Genomic DNA, 24,380 nt, shown 5'->3' with positions numbered 1-24,380 from the left:
TCAACAGGGGGGAAGATCTTTGGGAGGAGGAAGAAGAGATTGAGATCTGCCACCATTTCCATTTAAAACAACCCACGCCATCTTCAATCCCCAGCTGGTATGCAGCTCGAGATGACAATGCATGAACCACACTCCTGCAAAAAACATACATACAATCGGATATATGTTTATACGAAAGAAGCACAAATCTTTGAACCAGATGAGCGATTGAAGCTAACATTACGTAATGATATTAATACCTGGATTATCAGCTAGGAATCTGAGAGCCACCCAACCTCCACTGGGAACTCCAACTGTGTTTCTCTCCGGAGGATCCACCAGATTAAAGTTAGATGGGTCAGTGCTTGCATTGTAGTTTCCCATACCCTGACCCACTATGAAGAAGTTGAAGCCGTGCAGATGCAGAGGATGGCTCTCGAAGGTCGCAATGCTGGTGTCCTGCAGAACTAGCTGTACGCTAGTGTTAAAGGGAAGCACTTCGACTCTGGTGTCGTTGAGGGTCTGTGTGTTGTTAGGCGGCGTGCCGGTGTAGTTGAAAGGAAATGGCGGATTGTCAGGGAAAGTGGTATTGTAAACTCCATTGGACTGATTAAAGTAGTATGCTTGAAGAAGAGCGGTGGTGGGAAGAATGAAGGATATGTTGTTAATGGAGGCTGCAAATTTGGTACCGTTGGGGCCTTGACATGTCTGTCCTTGGGGACACGGATTTAGCCCCAACCCGACTGTGAATAGGAACTGTTTATCCATCTTCTGAGGGACAGCTGCTGCAGGAAATTTCGGATTGCCCAAGCTTCTCATCTTTTGGCTAAAATTGGCGGCAAAGGAGGTATCGTTGGGGGCTGGAAGCGTCGGTTTCATCATAGGAAGAGAGGATGAGGATGAATTAACTGCTGTCGCATTGGAAGTTACATACTCTAAAATTCCAGCACTGGTTGAGTTATCAAAAGCTGCTGTTCCCGTAGCGAATGGGCCTGCTAACATGAGGAATGTGGCATTGGGTGGCTGAGACATAGCTGTCAAGAGGACGTTGGTAGTCTGACCGGGAGTGATGAGAATAACATTGGTTTGAAAAGGCTTGACATACACAGCATCCGCTTCTACCACAGTCAATGTGTGGTTGGCTATTGCGAAAAACAGGTCACTATTGAGTGCAGCATTAACTATACGCAGTAGGTAAGTTTTCCCAGGGTTCACTTTGAGCCTGAATGTATCTGCATTACACAACACAGGAAACCTTTGTTACATTTACATTTAAACAAATGAACAATAGCGACCAGTCTAGTTATGTTTCATCCATTTTAATACCCCGCCCTCACCGTTGGTAGAGCAGTTATACATAAGTCCAGGGAGCCCGTTGATGGTATATGCATCTGACACATTAGCTTGCGCACCACTTTGCATTGCTTGATTGATAACAGTCTCAGTGTCTGCATTCCACCACTCCCCTGCAATTTGCAACACATTATCAACAGCAGTATTTTCATTGTAAATTTAGGACTATGTACGTACAATGGCAACACATTATCAACGAGTACTGAAGGGCATACCGAAAACAATAGGCACTTCCTGGTGTGGGCGAGGGAATGGGTAAGAAGCATTCTTCTTGGGATAGATGATAATGGGCCCATGTATGCTTGCTCGCAACCATGAGATGTGGGCATGCCACCACAGTGTTCCTCTCTGCCTTTTGACAATAAACTTGTACACATAACTTTGCCCGGTTTGAATTGGACACTGAGTGACATAAGCAGGACCATCCGCCCATCCAGATCTAAGCTGCCGAATTCCATGCCTGAGCGATTCATAGGAATTCATTAGGTGCACCCACTAAAGGGACATCAGCATATAATATTATTTTTATTAAGTAAATAACTGAGTAGCGGGAGCAGAAGAGATACCAATGTATGCTAATATTGTTTTTAACATTATTTGTTACTTTGATAACCACGCGATCTCCTTCTCGAGCAACTACTGGAGGCCCCGGATATTGCCCGTTGACAGTCAAGAGAGCTTTCGTGGTGCAAAGACGAGTCACATTCGTCATTTGGATCTGTGGATATTTAGAACAAAGAATCAATCACGGCTATCTGTAAAAATTTAATACTTTCCTAAACAATAAAACATTCAACTCATTCCATAGAATTATATAACCCACAGTGAAATTGTAGCGCCGTGTGATCACAGCATGTTTCGCTGAAACAAATTGAATAGTGAACCACAATGCCAAAAGTGGCAGCACGAGGCGGCCATAAAATGTCTGCATTGCTAGAATCGTACAATACTTCCTCTTTCAGAGTCTGATCACAACTTAAACAGGCTAAAATGCCAAATTGTTTCTGAACTGAGATGTGAAAATCTGTTTCTTTGTGTTTGTATATATAGATACACGAATTAAATCAGCTGTTGTTGGGTAGGTTGGTAGGCAATACTGATATTTTAACACGAGTATAAATCGACATGAACAAGTATTGTTAGCAACTGTATTAATCTATTTCATTTTCTTGACTTTTAATGATTCACATGTACTCTTCGTCGTTTTTGTTTGTTATGGAGATAAGGTGGGGCTTTCTATCCGGAGTGGCAACCAAGTAAACGATTCGCCCGATGAATACACCATCTTTTCCATTGTCATTAAAATCCATGAAATGTAAACCTATTTTGGTATACCAACCACTGCTCATATTTTTGTTATTGGGAATTTTTGAGTTACTGGGTTCACATCCGTTCGTTCCAGACTGGTCTAAGCCTCCACTCCCGGTCTTCGAAGCAACATCGTTTACCCATGCGGGACTACGAAACTTTAACTCCTTTTAGCTTCTAGGATCACATGAAATGATTGCATGATTAGAATTTCAGTAAACATAAATCAAACGAGACCAATCCTAAAAACACTCTGATGTTTTCTCAATCTTCATTTATGATTGTCATATCTACATGATGCCAATCAACTTCAAGCATCCGATCTTGCTCATGGATGTGACGATATAGCTCCTATATATATTTTTAGCTCATTGTTAATCACACACCACACCCTAATTTCCCAATGGAAATTACTGAGCCCCGTTTTGGAGGTTGGTCTAATCCTCATTCATTTGAATTAGGTCCTATATTTGTGCATGTGTGGTCCCTTCATTGGAAAACCATAGTTATGTTAATAAGTGATTTGAGAGTGTTTGTTTTCGCATATAGATTTCCCTTGTGTTTCTCCCATGCCTGCGACATTCAGTCTAACCTCCTCACCCAAAGTTATGATTCCTAGGCTACCTTCTATGTTAGTAATTTGAATACACATGTAATTAGTGTTTATATGTCACAAATTAAATTTACTATAATGTTCAATGTTCATGTTTGTGGGTGTGCCATGAGGTCTTGTTTTGTGAGTAACAAGTCAGAATCAGGGCCAAGTGGCTAAATAAATTGGTTTGCAATCGATTTCATTCTCCTCATTTTTCACATATTAGTCGATCTAGTTGTGATCAATGTTAATCATAATATACATTCAAAGCCCTTATCCTAACCCATCTCATGTTCTAGTGAGATAGGGATTTAATAAATAAAAAATGATAATTGAAAAAGATTCTAGTGTATTATATGTTGTCACACAACCAGTGTTTCTTTTGTATCAATACATGTGGCTAGAGCAGATGATTAAAAATGCAATTATAATACTTCTATGAGTCTTGACATAAAATAATGGAGATATACAACTACAAAAATGTGCATTATTAAATCTTTACTATACTAATATAAAGTGCATCCATTCATTTACAATTTATATGTTCAATTCTCTATAACACTAAAAAAAATTACTATACCTTAGAATTGGTTTAGTGACCAATTATTTAAATGAACTACTAGTTCATATAGATATATCATTAGATCTATCATTTATTAGCGTTTAGCAACTCTTGGGAGACTTGGTACTAGGAAATTGTTAAATATTCAAGGAAAATTGTGATGTCCCACTCACAATTAACTATTATTTAACAGTCACATTCAAAAAATTGTGAAAAACGTTTTAGTAATTTCATTCATCACTCCTATAGGTCTAGCATGAAATGAAGTGAGGAAACCTAGAAAATATATTGCAAATAGAATCTAGATATTGTCTTAAGTTTATCATGATCTATGATAGTAACCACAAAAATAATTAGGGAAAAAAAACCCATTTCATTCATTTTTACTTCTTAAATATACGTCATTTTGGCTAAAATATATACCTTTGTGGCACTTGCAAAATTAAATTTGGTGATTGTAGGGGCTTATCAACCACTAATGGAATCACGAGCATTGCAAAAGGATAGGCGACATTTATTAGAGATATTTAGCATGCTATTATTCATTATATCTCTTTCTATAATTAAAATAATTATTTTAGCTACGCTTACTTGATATGTTAGATCTTTTTTCCTATTATGAACCATGTCATATTGTTGGCACAATAGTGAGCTTTTGAAATATGGACCACACTTTTGAATGGTTTGAAAACTCATACACCTTGTAATTCTTTTGCCTATGCATCTTTATTTGATTTTAAATGGTGATTCAAAGTGTTTCAAAGCCTACATGAAATCGATAATACCTATTCACATCATCTTCAGTTTAGAGCATTTCCCCTCACAGAATCATGTTGAGGATTTATAAGGTTCTTAAACCTTCATATTGTCCAAAACCAATACTTGCTTTTTTCTCTCTTTCATGTCAAATATTTTGTAAACATTTTAACTTGATGCATGAGACACTTCTTCATTGTTTGTGTTTGCATATTGAGAGTATTGAGGTAAACATCCCTTAAAGTAGGTGGATGGACGAAATCCTGACAAGTTGATAAGCATATAGGAAAGTTAAACTCCTAGAAGGAAGCATGGGGACCGAGGGAATCTTAAAAGTCCAACTTTAAAAGTTATTAAAAGGGCCTTTGAATATTTTAGAGGATTGAGGAAGGTATGAAGGGAAGGCCAAGTCTAAAGGTTGAAGAAATAGACTTAGAAAATGTTCAGAGGACAAGGGATTAGGATATCAATTTTAACAGGTAAATGGTATTTGGGATGGGAATGTCCAATGGTCCAACTTGAAAGACTCAATTTTTTTTAAAGGTGATGTATTAGGAGGTTAGGATTGACGAGAAAGATGTGACATAAACTGAAACTTTGAAACTATATGAATTTGGCAAACATAGAAAACACCGAGGAAATCAAGTAGAGAGCTCTCATACTTAAATTTTATGGAAATTTGATATTTTTTAATATATGAGGGGATTAAAAATAACTACAATAAGTTATAAATCATAAATTAATACCCACATAGATGTTTCTTAGATTGATTACAAGTAATGGGTCAAATAGGGTTAAACATACAAAAGGGAGGGGACTCAAGAAGTATTGTGGGATCACCCGTGAAGAGGGACAAGAACAAGAAGAGGAACAAGACACAAAAGGAAAGGAACGACAAAAATCTAAGTAAAATTAGAAGAAGAAGGTCAATGAGAAGGAGAAGGAAAAGTAGAAGAAAGGCAATAAGAAGAGGAAAAATTACATGAAATTAAAATATCTAATACAAATATAGTGTGGTATTAATAGTAGGTCAAATAAGAGTATATCACAGAAGATAACATAAAACATTTTGAAGAATAAGTATCTGATCATTATACCTATTTCATTATTACAATATATTACCCTTTTACATGAATATTGTGACAAAATATGTAGCTTGATAATTCTTCTTGCCAAAGAGCTTCCTTATTTTTGGCGCTAAATTTTTTTTTGATTTTATGGTACTTGAATATTCATGTCAAACACTATATTTTTTTGTTGGGCACTGGGGTCACCATTCGTATTTTCCTTGTTGACCTTGGTGGCCTCTACAATATCCCTTTTTAAAGTAATTAATGCATTTAATACACTGCATGAGTTCTATGAACACAAATTTCTAAGTTAGTTTAGTGCACTTGTTCCCTTGAGTTGAGTAGTCCTACAAAGTGGGGGAAAAATTTAGTGTCGTAAACTACACCTAGTGCATTAATGACACTTATGCAATAGGCTCGGTGTGTTTATAATAAAAAATAATAATCAAGATACTATCATTCCAGCATCATGGATTTTAAAGATGAAGCATTAGCAACCCCTAATCCAAATGTGGGATTGATTTGGTCAAATGGGAGAGTGGTGAGCATACATGTATGTAGCGCACAAACGTCCCAAAATGATTTTAGATTTAAATTGGATATATTCTACATCGAGCCTCTTTTGATGCATGTCCCTTCTTTTGGGCACATTCAAAATGGCTATTCCCACTCATTTTGAGCAGAAAAACTCTTCTTTCTCTTTCATTTTGCAACATTCACACTCTCGGATATCTATCTCTCACACTAGTAATAAAACTCTACCAAAATCTGCACTCATGAAAATAAAAAACAATTATTATCTTGCTTACAATCGTGCCATTATTTCAAGAGAGGGGTCTTTCCTATGTAATGTTTTCCTTTCTCTCTTATCTCTTGTATGTATTTTTTTTCAATATAACATCATGTCACTAGTCTCTAAATGTATTTATTATCTATTTGAATTAATCAAATTAACATTTTATCTCAAATAATAGTGGGTTTCCTCCATTAAGAAGAGTTTGTTTCTATTGCACAATCTAATCTTTTATTTTATCCAATCTATGTATCTAGTTGTCTATGGAGGTATAAACATAGAAACAGGGGTTTGAATAAGGCAAACCCCTATACAACCCCAACATGTTGCCCTATATGAGTGTGTGTTGGTGATGAATAGTTTCATAGTGCATGAGATTCTTTTTGGTGTGACTTTTGGTGCTTTTCTATTTTTTGTTTCTACATATGACACCGCAATGTGTAGATGTCCCTCTGGCACATTGGTATCCAAGGCTAAGGCTTCACCAGTTCATGGGTAAAGTATGCATTTATAGAGATTTCTTTTTCTATAATCAAAATATTTTGACTATTTGATATTCCTTTCTTATGTAGTATTTTATGTTTATAGACATAGTTTAGTTTGTTTCCTTTCTTCCATATCAATCTTCTTGGCTCACGAGAGTGAAAATTAAGTGATGTATCGAAGGTTGGTTTCCTACACAAGATATTTTCATCTCAACGGTAGTAAATACTCTCCTCTACACTCTCTTTTTTAAACATGATAAATATCTAAGAGCATTTGAAGAAGATTCCGAAGTACAATGGAGGCTTCATACATTCAATAAATTCCTTAATCTAGCAATTCCTTTTCATTTAAACCTCCTTCAAAATTTGAAGGATTAAATTGTAGCTTCAAATTAATCCAGGTGATGGCCTTGATGAATATCTCCTCTCTTTGATCAAGCCTGAGTTGATTCACATTATCTCCCCCTTCAACAGTATACTCTTTGACATTTTCATTGACGTCCTCTATATGGGCTCCTCTTCTCTGAGACATCTCCAATGTGTCCATTTTCCATATTAAACCTCTAACTATGTCTGTAATATCGAGCTCAAAGCCTCTTTGTCTTCTTCCTCTTCAACCCTTGTTTCTATATGTCATATTGGCTACCTATAGGTCTTCTTCTTGACACAAATGAACTTCCTCTAATCCTACTTGATGCATGCCAACTTACTAAACAGAATTTCAAATTGGGTATGGTTTATTATTAAGGAAAAAATGGTTTTGAAGGGATCTGAAAACCCTGAGTACAAAGAGCTGCAAATAGAAAACACATAGCCAAACAACAACACAAAAATTACCTAGAATACAGAACCCTAAAATAGTAGGCCAACAAAAGAAAATATAAAACCTAACACAAATTCTTCAGGGCTTTAGCAAACTCAACTTTCATTTGTTCCATATTTTGGGTAATGTTCATCAGATCTTGCAATTCTATGTTTGCTTTAGCTCCCTAGCGTTCTTGAGATGTCCATGGGTTTGAGATGATGGACCTACACTATCATCCTTATTCTAGTTACTCTTCTCGACTAGGTTGATATTAATTGAAATGTTGCCCCCAAACTTCAAAGCCTACATAGTCTACCACTGATTCACAAAAGTTTTATCCCCTTCTACATTGCTGTGAATGGTTTTAAGGCTCATGCTAATAGATTAGTGAGGTTATAATTAATTCTCTTCATCTTGGCTTCAATAGCCCAAGTCTACCTTCATAGTCTTCAAGTGAGCAACATATTTGGTCATGTTTTCTAAGATAGAGAGCATTTTGTCTTTTTCCTCATAAGAGATCACATTGTCAACAGGATCCCTAAACGAATATCGACCATCACCTTGCTCCAAAATAACCACTTTTCTTTTAATGGATTGGATGTTGATATTAACTTGATTGATTTCTAAAAAAGGCTCTTAGGAAATCCTAAACTAGTCTACTATGGCATCCCTATTAATACCCAAAAAATAGCTAGATTCCCAGGGTCACTTCCAAGGAAAGGGGACTATTTTTAAAGATCCCTAGGAAAGGGAGGATTATTAATTCTCTCTTGATTAGCATAATTAAAAGATCAAGGGGAAGGGGAACTCCCAAGAAGCCTTCTCCTCCACCCATCACATTCTCCCTTTCGCCCAAAAAATTCTCCCCTTCCAAATTTTGGTTCTTGTCAACCTCCTCAGCATCTAACTCCTCATCAAGTCATCTAGGAGAATCATGCATGTAAAATTATTTAATTTAACAAATCTTTCTTTTTATACTCTATTTAATGAGATTCTCTTTTTCTTCTCCTCTGACACATTATTCTTGTTTTACTTTGAGGAAGTTTCATCCTTTGTTTGCTAGTCCTCATCCTCTGAATCATCATCACATTCCCCTATATTTCTCTACATACCCTCCTTTGACACCTATTCACCGAGTGCAAAGGGGGATAACCTTGATATTTTCACTTAGAGGAAAATGGGAGGGCATTGAATTGTTCCATAATTAGAAGGATCGAGCCCTCATGAAGATTAGGGTTTCTTTGCTTCTTATTATGTTCTTTAATATTGGCTTCCAAGGATGATAAGAGATAGAATGGAAACAAACGAAGAACTTATTTCTAAAGTGTTTAAGCCGAGAAAAATGACCACCATAGATTTTGGTAAACCACCCATCTAAGGTAAAATATTGTATAAGGACCTTAGCCACACCCACCCAAAGGGGTTTAAGGGTGTCTACTTGGTAAGAAATGTTTGAATTGTTGACAAGATTCAACCCCTCTCCATATTTTAGAAAGGTTTTCACCATGGACTCAGAAGATTTTGCCCTTGAAATTGTTTGTTCCTTCCATAGGCAGCCCAATAAGCTCCACAATCAACTCCTTTGTGAAATCTGAGCTTTTATTGTCATTTCAAAAAAATAAAGTGCATCCATTATCTACCAAAAATCTTTGTTACCTTTGGATCAAAGCCATGAGGATTCTCTAAAAAGGGTGTAACCCCACATTAAGTAAAAATCCACAAATTTTTCTCTTTTATGTGCATTTCGTCAGAGGAAATGCGCTCCTATTGATGTCTCTCCTCCTATTATGGATCCCACATATAAAATAAAAAAGAAATGCCTACCCCAAAAACAGTCATAATCAAAGCCCTAAAAACCCCACCATGAATGTCATCAGAGGAAATGGACTCCTATTGATGTATGTCCCCCGCCATGATGGAGCCCACACATAAAATAACAAAGAAATGCCTACCCCACAATTGACCACCCAACAACATAGTCTCAATTGAAGCCCTTAAAAGCGCTATTTGAAATAAGGAAATATAAAAACCAAGAAACTGGGTACTAATATCACCCACAATCCAACTGGAAATAGTTAGCTAGTGAGCACCAAGGGGGAAAAATACCTAACTATCATCATTAAAACATATCAAATAATGAAGAAAGGATAGGTTGAAAAATATAATCACCCACATAGACAAAAACAAGTTAACCAAGGTGGTTAATATTGTTAAATATCCAGGCAACTGAGAGGGGCTTGAATTAGTTGAAAAACATAAATCAATTTCATGTAACCCTTTTGCACATCTGGAGTAACCAATAGAATTAATTAAGATAGATATAGCATGAAAACATAAACATACAACAAATCACACAATGAACACTAGATATGATGTGGAAAACCCAGAAAGCGAAAAATCACAGAGAATGTTAGTTCTCAAAATAAAATATTGGTTTAGGTGACACCAGTTAAGGTAATTTTTACAAAGGGTTTCTCATTGTTAGAATACTCACTTCAAGAGGGCTCATTGCCCAGAAAAAAGGTCGACTACTGAAGAAACAAAAAATGAAAAGAAAGAATCCACCATTGAATCTCAATCTGAAACACCAGACTACTTCTGGTAGCTCAGTACCAATGCACTCTCACATATTGCCAAAAATCAGATCTTTCCTTTCCAATATCGCATTCAATAGAAATGCGACACTTTTTCTATATAAATTCATTTAGATCTTTCTTTTATATAAATACATATATACATGTATATATGTATATATATATACATGTATATATGTATATACATGTATATATATACATGTATATACATGTATATATATACATGTATATACATGTATATATATACATGTATATATATCTACATATATACATGTATACATATATACATGTATATATATATATGTATATATGTATATATATATATATGTATCTATACATGTATATATACATGTATACATGTATACATATATCTATACATGTATATATACATTTACACATGTATATATGTATACATGTATACATGTATATATACATGTATAGATACATATATATATATATGTATGTATATATATGTATATCTATGTATATATATATACATATATATGTATATATATACATATATATGTATATATATACATATATATGTATATATATACATATATATACATATATATATTGTCTCAAGGAAACATAATCTTCTAAATCGGCCAAGAGAGAGTTCTAAAATAGGTCAACACTAAACCTTATTGTGGTGGGAAGGAATCAGAAGTAAACCATACCACAATGGAGAACAATTGTCAGATCAAAATGTTACATCCATTATAAATTTTGGACCCGAAACATGACTTACACTACACCAAAGCTGCTACACAACCTCAAATTCTAGACTTAATCCAGACCCAAAAATCATTGCCCAATACAATGAAAATAAGAATGGAATCAAGATACACATGAATACAATTAATCAACACCATATCTAATAGACAAAAATATCTAGATTGACAGATCAACTCAATTAACCCATGTTGAAACATAACTTCCAGAGTACCAAAGGTTTCAGGAGTTCATCTTTTGGATCACCAACACCAAGGACATCAAAAATGTTGATTTCACATCCATCTGATAAACCTTGAAATCCTTATAAGCTACAAAAGCCAAAAGCATCCTAATTTCCTCCATCCGAGCAACCAGGCCATATGTCTCGTCAAAATTAATCTCTTCAATCAAAGTGTAACCTTTACAAACCAATATTTCTTTATTTCTCATAACATTTCCAGCTTCATTGAGCTTGTTCTAGAATACCCACTTTGTTCCAATCACATTCTTATATGTCATTTTATTAACTAGTTCCCATGTTGAATTATTCTCAATTGTGTCCAACTCTTCTATCATTACCTTCATCCAATTCTGATAATTGCAAGCTTCTTCTGTTGTTTTCAATTCAATCTCTAAAAGTTAACATAACAAAACTTGTTCTTGAGCTGCTTTGCTTCTTGTGATAATTCCTTTGTTTGTATCTCTGAAAAAACGGTCCACTAAATGATTCTTCTAAACATATCTCAATGTCTTAGATGTAGAAGTTGAAGCTTCCTAATCTTTCTTTTCTTCTTCTCCTTCTTCGATCTTCTCTCCACTTTTTCTGTCGGTCGATTCATCAGACTCATAACCTACCAATTTGTCAGACTCTTTAGAAATGTATTCATCAACCTTCGCATTTTCACTTTCAACAATCTTGTTTAGCCTTATATTACAACGCTGATATGCTTTCCTCTTTGTTGAATATCCTAGGAATATGCCTTCATCTTCTCTATTGTCAAATTTTCCAAGATTATCTTCATCTCTCCGGATGTAGCAGTTTCTTCCAAATACCTTAAAATATTTCACTGTCGACTTTCTACCATGTCATAGCTCATAAGATGTATTTCCATGTATTTTCTTATATAAAATTACGTTAGGATTGTAGACTATAGTATGAAATGCTTCTCTCCAGTAGACTTCTCTGTTGATCACTATTTTGGTTGCATCTTGAATTATTTGGTTCATCCTTTCCACTACACCATTCTGTTGCAGTGTTCTAGGGGAAGATGACTATTTTCTAATACCATGTCTCTCACAAAAGTTGTTGAACTCTTCCGAATTAAATTCTCCTCCTCTATTAGACCTCAAACACTTAATTTTTCTATCAACTTCATTTTCAACTTGAGCCTTAAATATCTTGAATTTCTCTAATGCTTCTAGCTTCTCTCTCAAAAATGCAAACCATGAAATTCTAGAATAATCATCAATCAACAACATGAAATGCTTCTCACCTTGTATACTTCTTGTTTTGGTCGGACCGCATAGTTTTGTGTGCACTAAATTCAACAGCCTAGTGGACAAGTGCTCTAAATTATTTTGTATTTTCCTTTCATCTACTTCAAAGTTTACATTCTCTACAAATTTTGTTGGTTTGGTCGAACTCGGTAAATCTCTCACTACACTTGATGAGCTAATCTTCACCAAGTTGTCAAAATTGATATGACATGTCCTTTGGTGCCAGAGTCAGATATCATTGATCTAAGATAACAAACAATTGTTTGCATCTCCTTCCAAGAAATACATGTTCCACCAATCTTTTTCCCTGCTACAATAACAATTTCAGATTCTTTCTAGATCTCACAACCATCATCTTGAAAAACAACGTTGTAACCATTTTCACACATTTGTCCAACACTCAAAATATTAAGATGAAAACCATTAACATAGTAAACATTATCAGTATTGTTCTTTCCATCAAAAGAAATAGAACCAATCCCACAATTTGTGTTGTTTGATCATCTCTGAACCTAACAAAACTACCATCGTACTTTTCAAGTTTCACAAACTTACTTTAGTCATGAGTCATATGATTTCAGCATCCACTATAAATCAATCATTCATTTCTATCTCTTCTAACATGTACAACAGTAGCAACCACCTTAGGAATATCAATCTTTGTTACATCTCTTTTTACCAAAACAAGCAATCACCATCTTCATAATTTAAATCATCATCTAAAATACCAACATCATCTTTGACATAATAGGCTCTCTTATTAAATTTTCCTTTACCTTCTCTAGACCTTTGTCTTGAACCTTTTCCCGAACATCTAGTAGCAATGTGACCAATCTTTTCACATCTAAAGCATTTAAAAGGTAACATACCTTTGTATTTGTCGGTGTCTCTCTTCAGTTTTCTCACAAAGCTTGCTTTCGTCTCATCTAAAATTTCATCTTCTGGATCTTCGTTAGATGCTTTGAAGGTAGACTCGATCTTAGCTTTGTGTTTTCCAAGCTTACCTCTCTCAAATCCTAATAGAGTACCATAAGGCTTCACTCTTGTAAATTTCTTCCGATCATAGGTTTCTTCATTAGTCAAGATCTTATCATTGTAGCTTTCTGGTAGGGACATTAGAATCTTCTCAATTATGTATTCATCCAACAAGCTGACACCAAGTTCTCTGATTTCATTTACCGCACTATCAACCTTATAAAAATCGGTTGTTATATCTTCTCCTTCTTCCATTTTCAAGTTCTCATATCTGTGATTAGTTTTTATCTTCTTTGATAATTTAACTCTGTCACTTCCTTCATAGATATCTCTCAACTTTTTCCAAACCTCATGAGTAGTATTCAATGAAATAATCATTGTCAATTCAATCTTTGATAAAGCACTAAACATAGCATACCGTGCCTTTTCATTCACTTCATAAGCTTGAACCTTATCTAGAGTACTAAGACCATTTTCCGATTGAATATACTAAGTTTCCACTGCTTTCCAAGTGTTGTATCCCAAAGAGATCAGGTAGCCTCTAATCTTTAATTTCCAAAAACTATATTCGGATCCTTCAAAAATAGGAATAGTCAATTTATGTGCCATTGGATCAAGATCTACCTCAAGCAGATAAGCTCTTCTCCAAGTAACCAAATCTCTGATACCAATAGTTGAATATCCGAGCAACTGATAGGGGGAATGAATTAGATGAAAAAATTAAATCAATTTCTTCTAACCCTTTTGCATATCTATAGTGACCAATAAAATTATTTAAGAAAAATATAGCATGAACATATAAACATACAATAGATCACACAATGAACACCAGATATAACGTGGAAAACCCAAGAAGGGAAAAACCATAGAGAATGTTAGTTCTCAATATAAAACACGGGTTAAGGTGACACGGGTTAAGGTGATTTTTACAAAGGGTGGCTCACTGCTAGGATCCTCACTATGAGAGAGAACACTACCCAGAAAAAGGCTCACTATCGAAGAAATAAAGGAATAATTTAGAAAAGAAAGAATCCACCACTGAATCTCAATCTGCAAGACTGGACTGCTTCTGATACCTCAATACCAATGCACTCTCACCCATTTCCAACTATCAGATCTTTCCTTTTCAATCTCGCATATCTTCAATAATAATACCATATTTTTTTATATAAATTCATTCAAATCTTCCTCATATATATATATATATATATATATATATATTATCTCCAAGAAACATAATCTTCTTAGTTGGCCAAGAGTGAGATCTAAAATAGGTCAACACTAAACATTCTTATGGTGGGAAGGAATGAGAATTAGATGATACCACAATGAACAATAATGATCATATCAACATGTTACATCCATTACAAATTCCAGAACCAAATCATGGCTCATACGCTACACCAAACCTCGAATTCTGGACTTAATCTATCTCCAAAAATCATTGCCCAGTAAAAAAAAAGAATGGAATCAAGATACACATGAATACAATGAATCAACACCATATCCAATAGATAAAACTATCCAGATTGCCATCAACTCAATTAACCCATGCTAAAACACAACTTTTATAGCACCAAACGTTCCAAGAACACATCAACTGGATCACCAACACCAAGGACATCAATGACAACCATTATGTTGACTTTGAAATGACAACCAGTGATAATCATCATCATCACATTTGCAACGAATATCAAGTTTCATATTGTCCTCAATGTTAGGGGGAAGAGGGTCAATCCCATTCCAATAAAATCCTTGTCTTTGGAATGCACCAATATTTTCAAAAGCATCCGCAAGAGAATTACCTTCCCTAAAAATATCATAAATATACAAACTATCAAAATCCTTGATAATGTTTAACACAACCTTCACCAAATATTTAATGGAACAACTTGAAGTATGTAATAAGTTTAAACAATTAATTATGTTGAGTGAATCATCCTCAATCTAAACCTTCCAAGAACCAAGATCAAGAGCTAACTTGAAGGAATTAAAAATAGATGAGGCTTCAGCCAGGTGGTTGGACTTGATTCCCAAAGGGAGTGCCATTTGCAAAAGGAGCCTGCCATAATCATCACTCAGCACACCCCACAACTAGTTGGCCCAGGATTCCCCTTAGCTGCCCCGTCAAAATTAACCTTCACCGAATCAAAAAATGGAGTAGACCATTTAACATTAGTTCTAGAGGTTTTAACATTTCCCAAAGTTCTAGAAATATCAAAATTTGAACCCCAATTAATAGGAGACTACTGATCTGAAGCATTAATATATATAGGAGGCAAGCCAAGATTAACATCCTTAAGTACAATCTAGAAATTATCCTTTACAACTGTACGAATCCTCTAAAACACCACCTTAAAAGGGAGAAGTACATCCCTAAAGACACAGTTGTTTCTCTTGTTTTCAGATCTACATAGACACATGAGGCATAATCAAAGACCAAAGTAAATTCAAAGATAGATTAAGAGAAGGAGGGGACCAGTGAGACCACATCTCCCCGACAGAGGAAAGGAAGACCCAATTAAAATTCTAGGTGGCCAAGATAAGAGACCAAAATTATCTGGTAAAACAACACTCCATAAAATGATAATTGACACTCTCTATTTATGCAAATAACAAAGAAGGCATTTATTAACAGGAAAAATACCATGCTTACAAAGGTTATCCAAAGTAAGAATCTTAGTTTGAATCAAGAACCAGAAAAAGATGTTAATCTTAAGAATCAACTTACAATTCCAGATTGAAAATCCCATAGAGAAAAGGTCAACTTAGGATGATAGGGAAGGGAAAAGGCTAAGGTGGAAAAAAAAAATCCAAAGGGTGGAGGCCCCCAAATAATATGATCTAGAAAAGAAGCCATGAAAGGAATATGCTAGAAGCTCAAAAAATTGGAGCTCACCTAGACCTCGATCAATCACTAAGGTTCCTTCGACTATCATTAGTAAAGTAATGCACCATCTTATCACCAAATTGGGCCAAGAAAGCCTCCCTAATTGGTCTAAAGGAAGGGACCTCGAAAATAGGGGAATCTCCAATCCACCAATCATATAAAAATTCAATGCTCCATCCATTCCCTAGAATCCATCTAATACCCTCAGAGAGAATACATATGGCCTTGATCAAATTATTCCAAAGCACCATCTTAGTAGGGTGAGAAAGAGCCTCCAAGAGTTGCCCCAAACGAAGCATGGCCTGGGCATATTTACAGCTATAATCTTACACCAATCCAAATCTCCAAAGAAAAGTCTTTGTAATTACTTAGCTGACAAAGCAACATTGAAATCCTCAAGCTTTTTGATACTCAAACCACTAGATTTATAAGGCAAGCAAACTTGGTCCAAGAAGCCAAATGAATACATTTACTATCTTCTGTGACAAACAAGAGAAAGCATTTCTAAATATTTTCAATTCTTTCATAAAAAATTGAGGGAGTTTTAAAAAGGTTCATAGCATACACCAAAATATTCTAAATCAAATCCTTGATCATTTGAACTTTACTCGCTTGACTAAGATGCATAACTTTCCATCTAACAAGTTCTGAATTGAATCTATCAATCAACCCATTCCAAAATAAATTATGAATCACATTACTATGAAGCGGGAGACCAAGATAAGTTGTAGGAAGATCCTCAATTTTACAACCCAAAATATCAACAATTCTTCTCTGTCTAAGAATAGGAGTGTTAAATAAGAATAAAGAGCTCTTCTCAAAACTAACTTTTTGACTCGAGTTAGATTCATACCTAACAATATAGGCTTCAAAGATCTTACTTCTCTAATTCAAGAGTATCTCAAAATCAAAGTATTATCAACAAATTATTAATGTGGAGGGCATATGAAATAAACTTTGAAATAAGCGAAGGTGGGAGAAGTGATTGTGGGGGCGGTAGGGCATCTGTAGGGGAGGACGAGGACACTAACTCTTATGACGATGAAGGCAGCAAGGATTGGTTGGTCGCAGGGCTTGCTATGCCAAATGGGTCGTTGTTTTGGGTGGTTCATTTTGTTTTTGGCTAGGCAGGTGTTATGATGGGCATGGACTGGTTTCTCCTTAACATAGCGGGTCTCCGTGTTTTTTCACCTTCTTTGTGCCCTATGGCGGTAGTTGCAATTCTTTCCTATGGATCTGGAGTGGTGGTGGCCTTTGGGTGGTGTTGGGAGGATGTTGTGGGAGTTGTAGATTCTCTCATGTCTTTTTTTTTGCTCCCAGGTTTGCTACTCTATCGTGCGTGATGGTAAGTGTGGGCTTGGTCTGTGATGAACCAGGATGGGAAGTTGTTATTATTTTTTTGAACAGCGCTAGTAGTTGTTTCTATTCTCCCTCCCTGTTCTTTTTCTCCCTTTCTTTCCTTGGATCTCATTGAGAACCCTCACCGGTAGTTGGGTGTTCGATCCAGGAAATTGCTAGAGCTTGGCTTTGTGCAGTCATTTTGGTGGGAGTTTTTTTTCTTTTGGGTGTGACCAGACCCTTGTTTATTTCCTTGTCTCATCCTGGTTGTGAGTCTCTTCTACTCTTCCCTCTTTTCTTGGTTCTCCGTTGGCTTTGGGTTGCCCTACTATTGAGGTGGAGGGGCTGCTTGTGTGTTGGGTTGTGCAAGGATTGCTTAAGCAGTGGGTCTTCTCTCCTCAGTGTCCTATTGAGGTGCCTCTTTCTCCTTTTGAGGTGGAGACAAGGTATCAGGGAGTGGTTCAGCTTCTGCGAACTGCGAATGGACTTTGTGTATGGTTGGCTTGATTTCCACTCTTGCCTATAGAGGTGGCTCTTTCTCCTATTGAGGTGGAGAGAAGGGGTGAGGGAGCTTTTTGAATCCTATTGATGCTCGTGTTGCTAGTTGTGGGTGCCTGTCAATCCTTCCATGGTGACCGTCACAGTTGGGTTTGGGTTTCCTTTATTAACCCAGCTTCATAAGTTGCTTTGTGGGTTGAGGGAGCCTATAAAAACCCTCTTGTTCTTTCCTTTAAAATGTTTAGGGTGGCTTTTAAAAACCCCGTTTCCCATATTGTTGTTTTTAGGTTGTTTTATTGTGATCTGGTTCCTGTCTGGTTGTTGGATCCGTGTAAAACCCATTTTTAAGGTTGAGGGAGCCTGGAAAAAACGTATTGTTTTTCTTTCATTCAGGGGTTGGCTGGATGCTAGTAGTACGCTATCAAGTTGTGGGATCCTCTTAAAACCCATTCTCAAGCTTGTGGGAGCTACCGATTCTCTCATGTCTATTTTTTTGCTCCAAGGTTTACTGCTCTATCGTGTGTGATGGTAAGGGTGGGCTTGGTCTGTGATGAGCCAAGATGGGAGGTTGTTATTATTGTTTTTGACAGCGCTGGTGGTTGTTTCTATTCTCCCTCCCTATTCTTTCTCTCACTTTCTTTCCTTGGATCACATTGAGAACCCTCACCCGTAGTTGGGTGTTCGATCCAAGGACTTGCGAGAGCTTGGCTTTGTGCAATCATTTTGGTGGGAGTTTTTTTTTCTTTTCGGTGTGAGTAGACCCTTGTTTATTTCCTTGTCTCATCCTTGTTGTGAGTCTCTTCTGCTCTCCCCTATTTTCCCGGTTCTCTGTTGTCTTTGGGTTGCCCTCCTACTGAGGTGGAGGGGCTTCTTGTATGTTGGGTGCTACAAGGATTGCTTAGGCAGTGGGTCTGCTCTCCTCGGTGTCTGATTGAGGTAGCTCTCTCTCCTTTTGAGGTGGAGACAAGGTATGAGGGAGTGCTTCAACTTCTGCGGGCTGCAAATGGACTTTGTGGATGGTTGGCTTTCTTTCCACTCTTGCCTATAGAGGTGGCTCTTTCTCCTATTGAGGTGGAGAGAAGGGGTGAGGGAGCTTTTTGAATCCTAATGATGCTCGTGTTGCTGGTTGTGGGTGTCTGCCAATCCTTCCATGGTGACCGTCATAGTTGGGTTTGGGTTTCCTTTCTTAACCCATCTTCACAAGTTGCTTTACGGGTTGAGGGAGCCTGTAAAAACCCTCTTGGTCTTTCCTTTAAAAGCTTTAGAGTGCCTTTTAAAAACCCTATTTCCCATTTTTTTTTTCCGGTTGTTTTACTATGATCTGGGTCTTGTCTGGTTGTGGGATCTGTGTAAAACCCATTTTTAAGGTTGAGGGAGCCTAGGAAAAACCTATTGTTTTTCATTCGTTCAAGGGCTGGATGGATGCTAGTAGTACCGTGTCTGGTTCTTGGAGCCTCTTAAAACCCATCCTCAAGGTTGAGGGAGCCTAGAAAAACCCTTGGTATTTTTCTTTTTTAATGGATAGGCTGGATGCTGGTAGTTTTCAATGGCCCAATTTGGCCAGTTTGTGTTTTCGATTAGGCTTAGGTTTTGCTGTTAGTGATCTGGAGACTCTGCTATAGGTTAAGGGAGCCTGGTAAAACCCAAATGTGTGGGTTGGGGTGCTAGTTAAACCCTCATTTTCGATTTCTCAGATCTATAAGGTGGTTTCGATCTGTTGATTTGGCCGGCCTTGTTTGCATTGTCGCTCTTTTGTGTTTGGCTCATGATTGTTTCATTTTGGGTGCCCTGTGTCTTGTAGCCTCTTGTGCCACAAGAGAAGTAATGTACAAACCTTCTCAGATGTTTTTTGGCTTTTCTGTTGTTGAGCTTTGTTGTATCTGTCTACAGCATCCCTTTGTTGGTGTGAACAAACCAGATTAGAAGAGGAGGGGGATAAACCTCTAAGCAAACCAACAACTACAACTTTAAAAATGAAACAGCTCAAGGCTTCAACCATAATAATAAAGAGAAAAGAGGAAATTAGATCCCCCTATTCGATACCCTTATAACTATTGAATAAACTAGAGGGGGAGTAATTAATCACCACCTAAAAGGTAGGAAGCGAAACAAATTGCCAAGAAATCTCCAAAAAAATATCTCTAAAACCAAAATCTTTAAGAACTTTAATAAGAAAACCCCAACTCACACGGTCATAAGCCTTCATAAGATCAAGCTTGAGGAGAATCCCTACTCTCGTTTTGCATCTCAATGAGTGACTGTTCTCGTAAAAAATTGCAATAGAATCAATAATTTTCCTCCTATGAAAAAAAAACATTTTTCTTAGGAGAAATAATCATTGAGAGGACCAGCTACAATCTTAAAGCCATAATTTTGAAAAATATTTTATAAATAGAGTTGTAGAGACTAGTCTATCTGAAAGTATCAAAATAATTAGCCCCCATGAAACTAGGGACAAGAACAATTAAATCGGCATTGAGTTCCTTGAGAATCCTTCTACAACCAAAAAATTCCTTAGCTGGATCATAAATATCTTTTTCCACAATCTCCCAGAAACATTGGAAGTAGAAAAAAGGAAAAGCATCTGGACCCAAGCCTTGTTATATTCAAAAGAGAACACCATATTTTTAATTTTATCATCAAAGGGGATGGAATTGAGAATTCTATTAGTATCATCTTTAATAACATTAGGTATAACATCCAAAAAAATTCTCCACATCACCACTCAGAGGCAATCCTTCCTCAAAGAGGCGATTGGAGAAAAAACTAGCAACTGCCACATTAATGTGCTTTTCCAAATCCAATAGCGCACAGTTCTCATTGGTGGACGAGATCCAATTAGAAGCCTTATTTTTAAGAGTGGAAAGATGAAAAAATATACTATTCTTATCCTCGCATCGCAACTATAGAGATCTCTCTATATTTGTTAGCATAATTCTTCCTCCTTTGAAATGAGGTTATGGAGACAAGCCAGCAAGGAATTTTACTAGTCTAGGATACTGCAACTTTAACCATCTTTTTTGAATGGAATCTTACACAACCTTGAGATCCCTTTAAATGATTTTCTTCTCAGAAAAGATATGAACAAAACAAGTATCATTCAAAATAATAACCTTAGCTTTGACCAATCTCATTTTTTTAGAAACTCAAAACATAGTCGTATTGTTAGTCCTGACATTCCATCATTTTCTAATTCTATAGAACAGGTTAGGTTGCTTGAGCCACATTTTCTCAAAGTGAAAGGAAAAAAGAATTTCCTTCCAAGACAATCAAGCAAGAGAGATGGGGAAGTGATCAAATCCAATACGAAAGATCAACTAAAGGGACCACGAGTACAAAACAAAACAGTAATGGGTAATTAGGGCTCTATCCAATATCACTATAGTGTCAAAAAAAAAAATTAATTAATAATCAACACAAAATTTTAAATGAAAATTACAAACATTATTGACTAGGAGAAAAATAGTTACAGATGTAGAAATGAATCTCTATTTTTTTCCTTTTTTCACTTTGTCTTTGTTAACAAGTCGTGTCTCTTACATGCTTTGTTCTAAATCACTACTACATCTATCTTCTCAATCCATTTACCACACAACCCTAGCAGGCTCATCTATTTCTGGTTTTCCTTGTCCATGCTTCATATCCTTTTCCATGATCTCTACCCTGTCTGTATTCATGCACTGGGCATCAATTTCTTATCATCTGTTCTTTATTTCCTCCACACGCTTTTCTGGCTATCCCTTTGTTTTTGAATCTCATAGGTTTGATGTCTTCTACTCTACACACTCTCCTTCCCTTTGTAATTAAAAATATGTTGATCTTCCCACACAATGTTATTATTTTTCCTTACTCATAAATCCCTTTTCACCTTTCAGTTTTTCTCAATCATTTTGGCGCACCCTCTCTTCTTTTTCGGATTTCTATTTTGTTTTATTTTACATAATAATTATTTCCCATCTTTTCAAATCCACATGTGGCCCCACGCCTTCATTCTTATTCTAGTTTTTTTTTGTTTAACATCCAAACTCTTCATTTACCCCAGACACCTCTTCGCCACGCCTCCATCCCACACTGATTGATATGCCTGCAATATGTTTCAATTATTTTATTTAAACTACCTATCACTTTAAACTTACTTGGACAATATTTCTTATTGTTTGTTCATTTCACCTCATATTTGACTCTCCTTAGCTTTGTTAGTGTTGTTAATTTTCTTCAAAGAATTTAATTACTCAAATAAAACACTTACAAACTTATAAGCTAAAATTTATCAAAATAAAGATAAGAAATGAAAATCCTCATTTTAATATTTCAAAATTGAGGTTTGGTGCAAGCTATTTGTGCCCCCTCCCAGATGCCCCTGCATCAATTTGTGTTTGATATAATTGTTAAAACATTTATATGTAACATATGCTTTATTTATTATGTAGTGAAAGCATATTTCAATTTCAATGGTCCTTGGATTATAATTCATATTATGTATGAATTGATTTAAATTATATGTATGTAGAATTTCAATACAAGCAAGTAGTTATTTGTGTGTGTGTGTGCATTTATTCCAATAATATGTTTTCTTAACTAGAAGAGATTCTATAGAGCCAAACCCCATCTCAAAACTCCACACCACAAAGCCCCAAACCCCCTCCACTTTATGAAGCTTTAATTAAGAGAAACAAAATATGAAAACATAGCCACATTATTGGTAGTATAGATTATTTCGCAATGAACTGAATAATTCCCATACATTAAATATTCAATACTGAAGATGTAAGTCATCATCGATTCCATGAAATAAGTCAATATCAATTGACGCCGCTGTAATAGTGGTATGTGCACTGACAATAAAAATGTCTATAAAGTTTTATGTGATAAATGAAAACCATATGAATATCAATTGATATCAATAGGTATACACCTTAACAATGATATACATCAATTATATGTTGTAGCTAGCTATATTTGTGTTATATTGTTGTTAAATCATTTATATGTCACACGTGCATTATGTATCATATACTGAAAACATATTAAAGTTTCAATGGTACTTATAAGATTACAATTCAAATTATATAGGAATTGAGTTAAATTATAAAAACAAATTAAATCATATGCATGTAGCATATCAATACAAGCAAGTGCAATTATGTGCATGTGTGGGGGGGAGAAACTAAATTCCAAGAATGTAGTTTTTATCTAGAAGAGATTCGACATAATGAATGCCCATCTCGGAGCTCTACACCACAAAGCCCCCACCCCCTCCGTTTGATAGAAGCTCTAATTAAGGGAATGAATAAATGTTCAAATATAGAGAGATTATTGAGAAAATATATTTTTTCACAATGAATTGAATAATTTCCATATATTTCATATTTAGTATTGAAGATATGAGTCATCATTAATCACATCAAATATGTTGATGCAAATCTAGATAGATTCTATGCATAGAAGGAGGAGAAGTGGTATTATAATTGAGATTAAATAAAACAAAGACAGATCTTTCATTTACATATCTATAAGTATGCCTTAATCCAATTATTTAATTAAATTTAACATTTTATAATGCACTTAAAAACTAATTCAGAAAAGTGCTAGTCCTAGTACAAAATGAGGTAGTATCAGATAACAATCTGACAGAAATCATGAGAAAAAGGTTACAAACGATAGATATCAATGTGTTTTTAAAAGTTTCTTATAAATCTTACTATATTTCAAAATAGACTAAATTGTCAATAACAAAATTGTAATTTTTCTAATGATTCATTATACATTTTTTCTTATTTATTAATTGACTATTTAGATGTTGAAAAATGAAGATAATATTTAAGATTAAATTATCTGTCACAGAACAACATTATTTTCAATTAAGTATTCGAATGAAGAAATATACTGCTGAAAATCTCAACCATATAAAACAACAATAAATAAGTATATTATAAGGAAATGTGAATCTTACTGTTAGAAATTCTCTGCAAAACTTGTAATTTTAATTCTACCTTCGCACTTTCACTTTTGAAAGGTCCATGTGGAGATGTCTCTGTCATAGTAATTCAACCAAGGTCTCATCACTGATATATTCCAAAGCATACTTATTGATACACAAATATACTGATATGTTTCTCTTTATCGATCGTTTGCAAACTACTTTGGACCAGCACACGATTG

The 24,380-nt window shown here is 35.5% G+C and overlaps 1 protein-coding gene across 1 annotated transcript; it reads right to left on the bottom strand.

Moving 5' to 3' along the window:
- LOC131863294 (laccase-4-like) lies at positions 1–24,259 on the bottom strand. The gene is made up of 7 exons (XM_059215091.1): positions 24,212–24,259; positions 2,156–2,287; positions 1,899–2,050; positions 1,548–1,792; positions 1,317–1,445; positions 240–1,211; positions 1–134 (listed from the first exon to the last, which is right to left on the bottom strand). The coding sequence occupies exons 1-7, from the start codon at positions 24,257–24,259 to the stop codon at positions 1–3; spliced, it is 1,812 nt and encodes a 603-aa protein (XP_059071074.1).
- Positions 24,260–24,380: the final 121 nt, after the last annotated feature.

Source organism: Cryptomeria japonica, unplaced genomic scaffold, assembly GCF_030272615.1.
Source record: "Cryptomeria japonica unplaced genomic scaffold, Sugi_1.0 HiC_scaffold_59, whole genome shotgun sequence".
Taxonomy (NCBI): Eukaryota; Viridiplantae; Streptophyta; class Pinopsida; order Cupressales; family Cupressaceae; genus Cryptomeria; species Cryptomeria japonica.
The sequence above is the reverse complement of the archived record's forward strand: the minus strand, read 5'-3'. Positions and strand labels throughout refer to the sequence as shown.